Raw genomic sequence first — 15,584 nt, forward strand, 5'->3', positions numbered from 1 at the left:
AAACAGATGGCTTTAAGTTTAGTCTGGAGACCTAGTCTTTTTGAGGACCTTGGACTAGAATTGTTCACAGACGTTGGGCAAGCTGAGACCAATGCTGCTGAAGATGTCAGTAGGAAATTCAGCTGACCACACAGCATTAATAAGAGAAAAAGCAGCGTACCGAATGGATCAAGAGAAGATTCACGGATCTCCAACATGTGCCAAAAGCCATCCTAACACCAAAAGGGTGGCAGAAAATCTTACTGTTTCGAGCACTTCACCACCATCGCAAGCAGGAGTAGACATCAACATATATTGTCTTTTCCTCCAAAGTTTGCCTCCTCCCAGAGGAAGGGACTCTGACCTTTCCAGCCGCTAGTTTGACTTAATACAGCAGAACTTCTTTGCAGAAATAGGCTGGAAAGCAGCAAGACAGCGCCATGGTACATACTGCTGGCCAAATATTCAAGGCCCAGCAGCACGAATGTAAAGCTTCCCATCTCTGTTTTCTTTTTGCATGCTACAAACAGCAGGATACTATCTCCAGTCTCAAATAACCTTATGAACTCAGTAGCTTAAGCGCACACATGTATATATGCAGTTTCCAACCCATATCAGCTGAGCTACCAAATGCTGCTGTAAAATATAGATGCAGCTTGACAACAGAAATCACCCACTATCTGTCTCAAAGACATGTTTAGTTCAGGCGTGAGGATACCAGTATCAGGACATCAGTAACATGGAAGGACATACAAACTGCATTATGTTAGAACAAAATTTTTGTTGCTGACTATGATAAATATTAGCAGGCTTTCGTGCTTCACTGGGTTTCTCAGTTTTAAGACTTTTTAAAAAGGTAACAGGAAACCAAACAGTTTGTAATTGTGCAGAATTCTAAACCAAGTGGGACTCCTCCAAAGATCTCCATGGTATAGGATTTGGGAAGTTTACATTAAAATCAGTTCCTCAGGCAGAAATAAACATTCACACAGTACCCCTTACCCTAAAATCAAGAACAGCAACCAAACCAAGTCCACAGAAAGAGCCCGAGACATAGAAACAGCGGCGTTTGCTTGGGAGACAGCCTTCTGCTCTCAATGTGCTCTTGAACTCTCTCATCCCCTCTCCTCCTTTAAACAGCTGTGGGTTTGTTTGCCTTTTAAATTACTACCACCCCTTAAAATCCATGTTTTGCCTTTTGAGCTGCTAGTCAATGTGGAATTTGGAATTTTGTCCAGCAGTTCCACACTTTTTGGATTATTATCAACCGTCAAAATTACTCCCAGCCCACATATCAAATGTATAGTTCAAATCACTGTGAAGACAGTATGCTTTTGAAGATCAGCAACACTGTGCATCTTTGCATGGTACATACTGCTGATACATACTGTGCATCTTTGCTCCTAGATGATTTGAAGTAATTGTATTTTGATGCTGCACTGGCCTGAAATATTTGGTTGGCAGGTTCTGCAAGATGCCTTGAAAAATGTAGATTTAAAATAGCCTATAGCTGCCATAGATTTCTGTAGAAGTCCATGCTGTCTGCATCTCTGGATATCTTTGCATGGTACATACTGCTGATACATACTGTGCATCTTTGCTCCTAGATGATTTGAAGTAATTGTATTTTGATGCTGCACTGGCCTGAAATATTTGGTTGGCAGGTTCTGCAAGATGCCTTGAAAAATGTAGATTTAAAATAGCCTATAGCTGCCATAGATTTCTGTAGAAGTCCATGCTGTCTGCATCTCTGGATATGCTTTATTCTGTGAGGGATCTCTCTCCTATCCTATTGCCACCAACTCCAGAACTGATACCGGCTTTGCCACGCAGCATCTCCACGTGAGAAGCGTGGTCGCCAAAGTTACAAAACTTCAAGGAGTGTGTATTGCACTTCCTGAAAGCAGCTTATATTCTTTTACAAGAAGGCCTATTTACATATATTTACTATTTTCTGTAAATATGGTTTCTGGCTTCCAAAATTATTCAGAAAATTGGTATCCAGTCTAAAGTCTTGAGGTAGGTTCTCCTGACAGTGGCAAGAGTTTGCTTCCCAGACCTCCCCATACCATGGGGCCTCATCTATACACCCACTTAGGTTGGGACCAGTCATGCTCCACCAGTAATCCAGGTTTATCTGACAAATAAACTCAGACAAATGAATCCACACTCTGTGCTACACTGGCAATTTTTTAACCTTGACATGGAAAACTAAGGGTTGTGACTGTGCCCCCTCTTCCCTGCTTTAATAGCACAACTCCACTGCAGTGGAAAACTAACCATTTTCACTTGGCATGGACGTACCAGAAGCACTTGGATGTGGCGTCATCTTGTGAACATTTCAGAAAGCAGGCTCCAAGGATGGGACTTCACAGTGAGCAGAGCTCCCACCCAGGACCACTTATGCAGTTCCCTTGTCCTAAAAGGCAATTGCGCGAGCCCAACACCTGCAATATGGAAACCAGTGAGATTTTCCGTGTTCTGTGTCACGTTAATTAGCTGTCCTCCTGCCAGTAAGCCATGAAGAAATTGGTGACTATAGCTCTTGGGCAAATGATTTTTCATTTTCATTTACTATTTAATTCTAATTGCAAGAAAAGTCAATGATGGGGAACCTACACAGTTTGGAAAGAAGGATGAAGCTGGCATTTGACACCAAGGGTGTTCCCCATTGCTGGCTCTGCATTGCTAAGCCAGCACTTGCAGTAAGAAAAGTCATTTTATTCCATGAAACTTTGGACTTGCAGATTGCAAAATCCAGGTTCAGACACCAATTGCTTGAAGCTTCTCCTGTCCTTTCCCCCGTGTGCTGGATAGAGATCTCCAGCACACATTCCCTCTTCTCCAAGGCAGCTGGGTTCCATCTCACCAGTGCAACACGCTGACAGATGCTAGTGACTGCTTGGCTCCAGTCTGGTATTGTAACGAAGTGGGCAGACATTTTAAAGTGCTCAGCATCTCTTGTGAAAGTGTAGAAGTGACTTTACGCTTCAAAACACACTTCAAAATCTGAATCACGTCCAACAGGATAAAATCTATGGCAGAGAGAACTTCTTTGTACCAGCCTACCTGGTGACAAGTAATACAGAGTCATAGGCACCTTCTACACCATTTTAGTTTTTTGAATACAGGATGAATCTCAGCAAACCTTTTTTCTGCCAGCTGAGGTCCTGGCCTCTTACATACCTCTTCTGGGGCTTGGCATGGCCCCTGGTATTTGTTTCATTTTCTGGCTGCTTGCCATGAGACCTTTTTGTAGGACTTCCAGCTCTGCAGAGGCTCCGTTGCCCTGCCTCTGCCATCTAGCAACAACCCAGCTCGCGAGACGTGTCCCAGAGCTACGAACGCAGATCGCTGGCTGATCCTGCCTGGATCAGGGTGAAGCGGGCTTGCTGTGGCTTTTCCATCCTCAAGGTGACAAAAAGATGCTGTATCTCAGGAGCTCTGCGTTGTGAAAAGCAAGGGAGAAATGAGGTGAATTACTTTTGTGAGTTATTTTTACAGCTATGAAAACAATCAATTGATAAAACACACCATAAATACATTTTGTGCGGAGATAATGGCTAGACAAACAGAGCTGTGTAGTTTCCTAGATAGATATTTCCTGCTGGTTTCAATCATTTCAGTACAGATTCTATAAAAAACTTTTAAAAATAGTTTGGTTTTCTTATCTTTACCTGCTTAAGGTAGGGAGGGAGGGTAATGGAGGGACCATTCAGGACCCTAGCATAAATTTGGTTTGGCCAGTTGTGTTTGGTGTATTAGATAAGACCCAAATCACAATAAACATCCTGGAAGCTGCAATATGTTTACTCCAAGGAGTGTTAATGGAAAGGCTTATTTGATTTATTCTGTTAAATCATATAAAAAGAATTTCTGCAATTAATGGATGTATGGTGCACCATCAGATTTCTTTTATCAGGAGAAACAGTTCCCTCTGGGTCTGTTGAAGCCATGTAATGTATCATGCCCACAGTTACGGTGTGGATCTATTCGACCTGCCCTGCCGTAACTGAAATTGAAAGCAGTAACTTTCATGAGAGCTGGGTCTCTACAAAGTGTCACTTTGTTCTCTGGATCCACCCCACCCTTCTTTTCTTTAAATTTTGTCTCTGCTAGTTTCCTTTCGCCAACCTCTGCTAAAGCTCTCCATGCTGGCTTTTATTTCTCTTGTAATCAGAAAAGCTTGTCATTCAGAGCGCAGCAGCCTACTTGCATTTTTATAGTCTAGTTTTGCAAATAAGAAGAGCTTTTGAATTTTACTGAAATGACCATCCATCTTCCTCTGCACAACTCAACCTCCCCATGTAATTTGTATCCAGATTTCATGCAGTACCATTCTGGTTCAAGAAATGTGTGATGTTTGCACATTTCAGCAACTCTATCCGCTGTAATCCTCAGCCTGGAGCTAGCAATGTGCTGTAAGTCACTGGCAGTGCTCCTGAGCTTGCTTTGTGATACTCCAGGTCTGGATACTGCCTCTTCACCCTGCGACTGAACTGGAGACAGATGAAAACCACTGGTGATTTATGAGAACACATATATATGACCCTCCACACCTGGGACCTGGTTCACTGGCTCAATGAAAAGGTGAGAACAGAGGGCAATTCAAAGGAAAGAAGGGGTCTTTCCTTTCCCATGAGCTGTGCTGGCTCCAAGCCCCCCTTTTGCACTGAGGACTCCAAAGATGCCTTCCGTCTGCGAGCGCAGCCATTGCCAGCCCCAAGGTCTAGCTGGGAAACAGCCCGGGGCTGTTGTCCCTTGTCGTTCAGGCACCAGAAGCAAGCACTGAAGTTGAAAGTCCAAGTCCTGCTGGACCTTAAATACAGACAAATGCTTTTTCTTCAAAAAGTACCAAGGAAAGGCATTCACACAAAACAGCATTAGAACAAGCATTCCTCTGGTTGAATAACCAAGCATTGGAAACACAGGAGACACTATTTCCAGCTCTTCTAAAACCCTACCGTGACCTCCTGGGCCCATATGATACACTAAAGCCCACCCTATGGGACACCAGAGGGAGGTCCTCACAAGGAGCCCTTCTCTTAGCACAACAGAGCAGATGGAAATGAAGACCACAGTATGACTATACAGAAGCAGAGCTAGGATTTCCTAACAGGCCAGCAGTTGGTTCCACCACGGAAATTATGGTCTTTTCCACTTGGTACAGCAGAAGATTTTCATGGAAAGTTGGTGTTTAATTTCCTTAAAATTTATGATGGGAGAAGACCATCTCCTTAGGCTGTGACACAAGTCCTGTTTATCCCATAGAGTTATGCCTCTTATCCTTGCATGGCCCTCTCATTATGCTGCTGTTCCCTGTTACTGTGACGTGGTTCAGTTCATACCACGTTGTTTACACTGTGATTTCTTATTTTCTTTAATATTTTTTTCTTACAGAAATGTGCTAAACCTCTTGTAAGTGCTGTGAATTCTGCACCACTCTTGGTGTGAAGGGTGTCAAGGGAGGTGTATGCGTCTCCTCTGTATCTCTCAGTTTCTCCCTGGGAGACTTCACTGTACCTGGAGACCCACAGTCCACCCCCAAGGAGCTAGGTGTGTCTAGCATAAACTCTGCATGAATGCTTTCATAAATCATTATACCTCGATTAAAAGCATGCATGTTGCTGGGCTAATTGAAGAAAGCTTTTGTAAAAAGGTTGTTCTGTACCTTGGCGGGAGCAGGATATCCTGGAATTTCAGCTGACGTCTATACCCAGTTATTGTGCAAATACAGAGGTATAAAGAGACCTCGCCTTACCTGGGCCAGAGGGGAGAGGCTGCAGCAAGGACACCCCTGTCGAGACGCCAGCAGGAGCTGCCAGGTGAGAGACCAGTTCCAAGAAAATGGCTCTTTATGAGACAGTCTTGTCTCTGAGGAGGACCGGGCATTTCTTTTCTGCCAGCGTACCTGCTCTTTGTGGCTGGGCTTTTGCTAGATGTGATTGCTGGTTATCACACCACTGAACTGTATGCAAGTGAGGAGGACTGCTTGGCCAAAAAAACTACCATGCATAGAGATCTCACATAATGAAAGGAAAGGGGCTGCTGATGGGACAGAGGATACGTGCTGCCCCATGGCTATTTCAGCCTGCATTTTCCAAGTCACCCACCAGGCTCCAAGTGCATTCAGGCCTTCAGATAGAGATGACCTGATATGCATTGTTTCTCTGCCACTTATCTCCCATCAAACCTAACTGGAGCTCTGCCTGATCCATGCTTGGCTGAAAATATAGACCACTTCATAGTGGATTGATCCGCTTATCTCTGTATCTCAATGAATGGTAGGAAACACACGAACAGATGTTGGAATTCAGCTGCAAGGCAAGCTGCAGAAGTAAGTGCAGACAGATACAGCTGGTTTTGCTTGATGAGATCAACCAGTGAGACAAACTCTCAGGGTCACTCCAGAGGCTCCCCAGGCTTCTCCTCAAGTGTCAACCTTGAAGTCAGCCCACTTGTAACAGGGAGATGAATGTTTCATGGGCCTCTCTTTTCTTTGCCTGAAGCTTTTGGGTATTTGTCAAGTTCTGCCTGCCCGAGTTGATCCTTTCTCTCTCAGTTGTTGCCAGCCAGAAGCATGCACACCTTTCTGTTACTGTGTTCCCTCCTTCTCTGCAATGGTGTAACGGTGTCTGCACAGAAAAGAATCCAGAAGCTCCCTAATGAAGAGGAAGAAAGCCCGGTTCAGATACGGACCCCGCAGACTCTCTCTCGAGGTGAGTGAATGGGGTGCTTAAGGCAGTCCTGAAGCACCTGTATTTCCCTCTGTAACAGTGACTAGTGTGCACCTCCACACATATATCCAGGCAGGCAAATGTCTGAGAGCAGTAACTGGGAGATTTCCCCCCTGCATTCCCATTGAGAAGCAGAAGCCCAAATCTACCTTTCACAGGTGCCATTTCCACTGTGGCCAAGAGCACTGGTGCGTTCAGCAGCGGAGAAGTCCTCACGCTCTGTGCTTGCGAACAGGTTCAGGTTCTTTGCTCCAAATTTGGTCTGGGGACGGAGCCAAGAGCCAGGCTGTTACACTGACTGCTGATCAGCTGCTGGATCAGCTTTGCAGAGGCTGAGCTCAATAGGCAGCCCCACCAGAGCCCCTACCCCTACAAAGGCATGCTCTGTATGCAGGAAACCATAGTCACAGAGCCAAGCTGCAGCTGGCTCAACCCCTCTGCTGTCCACTTTCCTGCCAGCATCGTAGGTCAGACACAGGCATTAGGTACACCCTCTTCCTCCCTGGGGTCTCCTTTGGGTGATGCAGGGCATGAGCGGGGTGCTGTAGCCATTGGAAGGGGCTCCAGACTCAGGTCCAAGCTTTGCTCCATCAAGTAAGATCCACTTCACACCAAAAACACCCTTGCATCCCTATCCTCCCTAGCCCCCAGCCTGTCGAGCAATCCCTTATTGCAGGAAGCCACATGCAAGAAGCAAGCCTCGTTCGGCTCTTTGGGAGGGTGAACAAGTTCCGGGAGGAACTCTGGGCTCCAGCTTTCGAGTGGCTGGAAATACCTGTCTGTAATCCTAATCCACCACTTGAGCCCTAGCAAGGCTGGGGTTCCACCCCCCTTCCTATCATCTGTTTCCTTGCACCTTTCTGCTTGGGGCTCTCCTGGTACCCACAAATACCTTGAGAGTCTGGACACCCTGAGGGAAGGTGCCTACTTTGTGCCACCCGATTGCACGTGTGGCTGCAGCTCCCATTCAGCAGAACATCCTCATCCATACTGATGGGAAAATTAACTAAGGGTGCTCTCAACAGGCTGGGGAGATGACATTGAATGGGTGCAGACATACGAAGAAGGTTTAGCACGATCAAAACACAGGTAATCCTCAATTCTTGTCACACCAGTTCATATGTTTAATTGCACAGAACAAAGCTGTGCTCTAACATGATGCTCAGACTGTGCCTTGTATCTTGCAAGCAAGATGCAAGTTGTATTTTGCTGCATGGTATGGAGGCTAAACAAGATCTTGGTGAGAGCTTACATTTTGGGAGATGAGCAAACACCCAGTGCCTCCAGTGTTGCCTTCTCAGTGATACGCCCCTCTGTACGTGACTGTGTCCACAACTCCCTGCTAGCCTGGTTGCTACTGCTCCCCACAGTGTAAATATATCCCTGGAGCAACTTAATGGCTTAACTCTTTGCAAGTGCTGTCTGCAAAAGGTCTTGAATTGCCTCCTCACTCCTTTCCTGCAATGTCGTTTCAGCAAGAAGCCACTGATGGTTATTCACCACTTGGAAGAGTGTCCTTACAGCCAAGGTGAGCAAAGCAAACCCTTAGAAACAACCTGGAAGATCCAAATCTGTCAGTGCTCATTCCTTACAAAGCATTTGAGCACTTGGTGTGAAGCCCTTCCAGCACATGCAGGGAAAGATGGAGAGACAGTAAATCCACTGGGGGCCCTTGAGAAGAGTTGGGGAATAAAACAGTTGCAAAGTTTTTCTGGACAGTAATGTGCTCTGGGTCAAAACTTCCATGGCAGAGACACATGGCTATGAAACGGGCAGGTAGACACCAAGCTTTCCTCCTTTATCCTCTTCCCCACCCCTGATCTCCTGCCAATTCTCCTTCCTGCCAATTCTCCTTCCTGCCAATTCTCCTTCCTGCCAATTCTCAACTCCCGTCCTAGACAGCAGCAAGCACGGAAATCATCAGCTCATGTGATTAAAGCTTGGGGAAGTTGTATCCCCCCAGAAGGAAGCTCTGAGAGTAGACTCTGTCAAGCCAGCAAGATTAGGCATCGCACTGCCTCCATTGCATTGTTTTATACCATGGCTTTGAAGTTACAGGTATCCTGCAAGCAGGGAGAGTCAGACTCCAAGAAAATTATCTTTATAGCCTCATATTCACCAATTCACAGGGACTGCAACATGCCTTTGGCAGTGTATTTTCATCTGCAGACAAGAATCTTAGAAGTGCAATAGTTTACAGCATCTTCTGGCCTGCAAAAGCATCTGCTACCATCTGTTTTATACACTTTCCTCTTACTCTTACGAAGCCTCCTGCCAAAGTGCATCAGACCACTCACTATCCTCCTAGGTTATCGAGAACAAAGCGAGGTTTGCCAGGGAAGTCTGGCCCCACCATTTCTTATGAAATTTCTGTATTTGTTCCCCCAAATGCATACAGCATAAATTGTGCAGACGACTCCTACACTCTGCAGTGCTGGGCCACAGATGGCCGAATAAAGCCACTGGGGAGGAAATACGTACACCAGCATTTCAGTTTCTCAAGGACTAAATGTCTTTTGCATTTTACTTTAAGAGAACCAACTGCTCCAATCTTTGTGTGACATGTGCACATCAGAAATTAGTGCTGGTCATTTACTGGTGTATTTAGAATCAATATAAGATGATGCAAAACCATGAAAAACAGTGATCAAGAATTTTTTTTTCCACACAAATAATGCATTTCTCTCTCTTTTAGCTTTAAGGAAAGCATTTGCTTCTAGCCTAGAGATCCAGCAGATGGCTCAGGAGGACTTTATCATGCTCAATCTGGTGGTAAGTCTGAATTTTAAGATCTTAATCAAAATGTTTACTGGGGAGTGGAATAAGCCATATTAAAAGCAGAAATAGATTCACTTTGCACAGCTTTGAAGTTGTATTTAAAATTCTCTTTTTTCTCCCACTTCTCTGAGGATGTACAACAGGGTTCGCAAAACACCAACACAGTTCCTCCTTGGAGAGGGGACAGGGAGACACTTCCATACATATACTTATTCATACGGGAATACCATTTTGTATTCTCCAACAACAGGTCATATTCTGATACAAGGAAAAAAAGGAAAAAACATCCAGTCATCAGGCTTTCTGAGTCACCTGCCTGGGGTTTCTGTCCTCATCCCCAAGCATCTAGCATGGGACAACTTTGACAGAACAGGGAAACTCCATATTTGATCACACCACAATTGTTAGTTATTAGTAGACAAGGCATGCTCAGCAGAGTCAGTCCATTTCTAGCACTTGGACAGTTACCCATCACTAATTGGCTATCTAACTCCGACAGCATTCCAGCAGCGATGACAACATGGCGCCTGATGGCCATTACGTCCCTCGGATCCTCTTTGTGGGTGAGTTGCTGGTGTCGGGAATAATCAGGGCAGTGTTTTTTCTATATGGTCCTCATTGAATTCATGTTGCTCCCAGTAATAGCTCTTATTCTTTTGGGCACTAAAGCTGTAGGAATAACCCAGACTTTCAAAAGGAACAGCTTAAGCGGAAAAACCCAAAACAGGCCTTATTTCAGAATACTTGTTTAGCAATCGGAGCTTAAATCGGGCATCTAAAACCACTACCATCTTTTTAAAAACAGGACCGCGACAGTCTTAGTCCACTAGTGGAAATGAACAGCGTGTCACTGCTATTAACTGCTAACGTATATCCTTTAAGAGTTTGGTCCTGCCTACGTGACACCGTGCCACAACATCTGAATACAGCCTCTTATTCCAAGCCTGTCCTCAGATGAATGACAAGCTCTCTTTCCAAGGGCAGAGCAAATGCCCATCACCGACTGTGACCAACAACTACACAAAAGGCAAACTTACCATCAAACTGCTGGGTACGAAGGGGACAAAGGGCGATAATCTTGAGCCACCAGATGAGGCTTGTATGTAGAGGATCTACTCGTGATGGGTTTCAGAAGTAGACTCCCTTCATTAACGTACAGCTGCTGAGAGCCTGGTGCTTCAAGGTGTACCTTTCCGGCCACGAAAAAGCCGATCAACACCATTTTAAAGGGCTTTTATCCTCACAAAATTATTCACCACCGCCCCACTTCACAAAGCCGGAGTTGCTAATATCTTGTACTTTTTTCCCCCCTCAAGATCCTTCAATGACAGTTCGAGCTGATCTAACTGGCAAATATGGGAACAGGATGTACACTTACGAACCAGAAGATATTTCGACCTGTGAGTGAAATGGGCACTTTTCTGATCCCTTTTTAGCCACCTCAGGTTTATACAAGACAAATGTGGTTAAAGGAAGAGGGTATAAGAGAATCTTGAGAAATGCTGGATCTATTTCTGCAGTAAAATCTGTTCAAAGCCCTTTATAAACATCAATGAAGTAAATTTAGTGCAAGCGCCTTCTGGGAAAAAAAATGTTGCTGAATATTTCTGAAGAACTGGGCAGTAAAGTATGGGGAGAGTTGTCCTCAGTGTCTGAATCCTGCTGGTGGAGTTTCCAATGCAGTTAAGTTTGGCCCCAAAACCCCATCTGCTTCGGTTCAAGGTATTTCGAGACTTGAGGGCACTGCTGCTCTGCTTCATAACCCGAACCGCAGAAGCTTTTTCAATGCTTCTTGCCCTAGGGGTAACCAAAGTTGTAAAATATGTATTCCAGGAGGACTGGAATTAATCCTAAGGGTTGGTGTCTCTGCACTCCCCTCTCCTGGCTGCCCACTTTACTAACACTTAGAGAATTGTATTTTTCTGAGATCTCGATCCCCAGATCATAGCAAGTTGGATGAGCCAGATTCTGTGGGGAACAGAACAAACCCCTTCCCACAGACATGCAGGCTAACAACAATCCTGTGATTTGGGTTCACAGTCCTCTTTTCTTGTTTTTCCACTTCAGCAGCTCACAGACTTTTGTCTGACACTCAAAGCTTTGAACCTCATGGGACGCCTGCAGAATGCAGAAAAGAGCATCTCTGCCACCCGTGAACTCCATCAGATGAACTCGTGTATTCTAATGGCACTCTGTCCCTGGAGTACCGATTAAAACACAGCATTATAGATACTTCTGCCACCAACAGGAGTTAACAAAATAGTCCAAGAAAAACAAAATCTTCCCCCAAACAAGTGTTTTAACATTTTCTAGAAGCCAATCACTAATTCCAGTGAAAACCTGTTGCTGAGACAAAATAACTAGTCAAAACTACTCATTAAAATTGAAAAAAAAAAATTTTTAAAGACCTTTTAGAAGCCTAGCTATCCAGAGTGGCTTTAACTTCTGACCTTAAGCTGTGTAGATGTAGGCACCTTCCCTGTCACCTTTAGTATCTTCAGTGCTTTCTCTACAGTGATTGAAAACATGAGACAAGCGAAGCTGCTTCTGCACACGGAGCTCTGAGCAAGGGGCTGCACCGATCCGCACACGCGGACCGAGACGACAGCCCCGGGAGTGCCGAGAGACACAGCACAGCACACGCGAGCCGTCCTCGCACCTTCCCTCGCGGACCTCTTGCCGAGAAGCCACGGTCACAAGAACTCAGTGCACCCCACGGTGCAACAGATACCCAGAATGAGGCACCACCCACTGATTTTTAAGTAGCAGTTTATCTTAATGACCGTATGATTATCATTAATAGAGAAGAATTTTCTTTGCTAGTGTTTACAAACTCTCCTTTACCCCAGTTAGCATCATTCTGAAAAGGATTCTTAGATTATAATACATTTGCTAAGTTTGTTCTGTGTGCACATAGCTACCTTGTACTTTTTGCAGTCATTTTTCCAAGCACGATTTCTTTTTTTTTTCCTAAGCCATAGGTCTTTTAGTCTGAAAGCCGTTTACTACAGTAAGAAATAAAAGCATGCAACTATAGTCTACATTAAGATAGGTTTTGTATTTTTATTGCTTTGTGAATTGCCATGCTCACTAATGTGAATTTCAGAAAATTGTTTTCTTATTATTTGTTAAAACTTTTGCTGTAAAATTCAAACAACAATTCAATCAGCCTATTTCCTTTCCAAATTCCCTTTCCTTGTTGTCCACATTATTTTATGTGCATGGCCATAATTAAAAAATTGATACTCTGCAGAACTGAGCAAGTCCCGCTTATCACAACCTGGCCGTTAACCAAGATCATTCAGCCACCAGCCGTGCGTGCCGAGTCTATGATATGGAAATCAATCTCTTTACCAGCAAAAGGGCTGGCGGGTGGGCAGAGGGTTAAACTTCTTGGGCATTAAGAACACAGGTATAATTCACAGAAGTCACCCGGGAGCTGTTCCACAAGCACAGGCTGCTGGCAGGGGCTGACAGTCAAAACGTGGCTCTGGCCAGCGACGGCAGCCAGAGGAGACAGGACAGCAGCAGAATTACACCGTGGTCTCACCAGCTTCTGCACGGAACACAGAAGACTGCGTGTGTTCAGAAGCGATCGGCGATTCCCTGTGATCACCAGGAAAAAGGGAATTAAAGAGGAATTCGAAGACAAGGCCTGCGGCAGATAGAGCCCCCCGGGAGAAGTTGCAGACGAGGCAAATAAAAGGGCAAATAAAGAGAGGGATCCGTCATAGGGGAGAAGAGCAACCCCCGGGGTTACCCAGCAGAGACAGGAGGGCTGGTGCAAGCTGAGAGCAGAGGCGGGAGCAGTTCAGAAAGGACGGTGATGGGCTGAGTACTGCCGCAGGACCCAGGGTGGTCGGAGGAGAGCATCCTGGCGGGTACCTGCGTGAGGAAGGCTGCCAGCACAGAGGGGCAGAAGGCACCTCGGAGCCCAGCGAGCAATGCGGGCCCAGGGCTCACACGCTATTGCAGAGTAAACTCAGGCAGGAAATTAAACGCGGTTAATCCGTGGAACCTGTAACAGTTAACTTAACTCCAGTAAAACTTGTCAGCAATGAAGCAAACACAACAGCCTAAGGCCAGTTTTGTTTTCTTTTTTTCTAAATACATTTCTCCCCAGTGATTAGCAAGGAAATTTTAGCAAAAGCCAGTGTTTAAGCCCTACGGATCACCATCTGAATAAAACCACCACAACCAAAATCTGTTTGGGCTGCAGTTAAGGTTTATAGGAAAGCTCTGTAATGCAGGAATTTATAGATTTGTTAACCATGAAGCTGATACTCTCCTAGCAAGAAGATCGATGCTTTTACAAGGCACGAACGCCTAGATCAAACACGAGCAGAAGCAGCAGTTTGCAGGTACTTGCAAACTCCATTCAATAAACACAGCTAATGGGCCTCCACTGCCCAGCTGTAATAAAGATCGATGGAAAGAGCCGTATCATTATCATGTCCTTCGCATTTATCTGCACATGGAGCTGCACTGACCAAGGCTCAGTCAGAAAATGGAAAGATAACAGTTAAGTTGTTAGCTTTCCAGCCACTGACTCGAGGGCTGGGACCTCACACCTCTTGGTCTCTCTAAGCTCGTTTGCGAACTCAGCTTGGTATTGTCTTGGATATGGCTAGGGCTGAAGATTAACTCCTCAATTACAGGCAAGTTCAGCTGAAGTATTGGCAAAATCCCCAAATTGCCGCTAACCACGCTGGAGGACTCTCCTGGCACCCGCTCCCTTCAGCTTCAGGGAAGCAGCCAAAGCAGCCAGCGAGTTCCAGAACCACGGAGCTTCTCCCGAGCACAGCCTGCAGCCTCTGTGCCATCGCTCACCCGCCCCGGTTACGTCCCCTCACGCCACCGCTCCTCCTTCTTGGGGCTTGTACCTGCAACACCCTTCAGAATGCCACGGCTCTGTTCAGTGGCCGCTGAGGCAGCATTAAAGTGAGCGAAAAGAAGTTCGCTTTTTAAACAGGCCGCTTTCTTCTGCTCTGTAATCAGTTAAGCAAATTGAAATTGCTTATGAGGAAAAGAAAAAGAAAATCCACAGTTTTCTCATAATAAGATTCCCAGAGCTGAACGCTTGCTCTTTTACAAGGACTGCAGATCAAAAGACAATCATTCCTTAGCGATCTGTGTTTCTTACTCTATGCAGAGCCACAGTCCTCTAGATGACTTATGCTAGTTCCCTTGAAAGACAGACCAGATTATTGTATTTGTGCAAGAACTGGGTGCTGAAATAACAGGCAGTTAATATTAGACCATGCTTTGTGAAAAAGGGGAAAAACACCAGCTAAAAATCATATTAACTTGCATCAAAATCCCAGTCCTCCAACTGAAGCCAGGTCTTTGCACAGCGCAACCCCAGCCGGGTTGGGGAAACTTCTCACAGAGAGATCTGAATGCTGTCTTAGGAACAGATTCCGAAATTACAGCTTAATGAAGGTTGTGCCCCGTCCAATTTTAGAAACTAATTCATGCCATTCCCAATCAATGTATCAGTGAGACATGCATAGACAAATCCAATAGACATATAGAAATGACTTTTTATTTTGTGAAGAACACTTGAAAAATAAAGATGAAAGCTTTTCCAGGCTTTGGAATATGACCATCATAAACCATGGAATCAAAAAGACTCCTCTTTAAAAAGGTGTTCCCTCTCCCCACCCCCATTTTTAATGAACTCCCTCATTGTGGAATGACCCACAATAGTTTTAAGAAAAAAATATGCATTTTGAGCCAACATTAGAAATAATCCAAGATTGGTTCAGTGCAGGCGCTGCTACATTACACTTTAACGAAGGCACATACTAAAATCCCCACCTCAGTACTTGTAATCCATACTTAAATTTCTCCAAACTTTGTGTTTTCAAGAAGCGACTAGCGTTATTAAAGGTAGGTGGGAAGGCTGAGCTCAGTACAGCTGTCCAGCAAGGAACTGGAGGAATTAAAGTGACAGCAAAGTAAGTGCAATGCAACGAAACAATCTGCAAACACCAACCTTTCTTCCTTACCTTAGTAATCAGCATGTGCGATCATTTCTGGCTTGCAAGAACGCTTGTTGATATGGAAGAAGGCGATGCAAAAAAAGAT

At 45.0% G+C, this 15,584-nt stretch overlaps 1 protein-coding gene across 1 annotated transcript; it reads left to right on the forward strand.

The window, feature by feature from the left end:
* Positions 1–6,559: 6,559 nt before the first annotated feature.
* On the forward strand, positions 6,560–12,059 carry LOC104076288 (anterior gradient protein 3 homolog). Its single transcript, XM_009577107.1, has 7 exons — positions 6,560–6,698; positions 7,742–7,805; positions 8,192–8,244; positions 9,412–9,488; positions 9,994–10,057; positions 10,811–10,894; positions 12,010–12,059. Exons 1-7 carry the CDS (start codon positions 6,560–6,562, stop codon positions 12,057–12,059), a joined length of 531 nt encoding a protein of 176 aa, XP_009575402.1.
* Positions 12,060–15,584: the final 3,525 nt, after the last annotated feature.

Source organism: Fulmarus glacialis, unplaced genomic scaffold, assembly GCF_000690835.1.
Source record: "Fulmarus glacialis isolate BGI_N327 unplaced genomic scaffold, ASM69083v1 scaffold16994, whole genome shotgun sequence".
NCBI classification, from domain to species: Eukaryota; Metazoa; Chordata; class Aves; order Procellariiformes; family Procellariidae; genus Fulmarus; species Fulmarus glacialis.

Bases quoted from the DNA above. Each gene is read 5' to 3' on its own strand.
- LOC104076288 (XM_009577107.1), top strand. From the start codon at position 6,560: ATGCACACCTTTCTGTTACTGTGTTCCCTCCTTCTCTGCAATGGTGTA. The intron at 7,806-8,191 runs GTAATCCTCAAT...ATGTCGTTTCAG, and splicing joins TTAGCACGATCAAAACACAG to CAAGAAGCCACTGATGGTTA. The intron at 10,895-12,009 runs GTGAGTGAAATG...CTTTCTCTACAG, and splicing joins ACCAGAAGATATTTCGACCT to TGATTGAAAACATGAGACAA.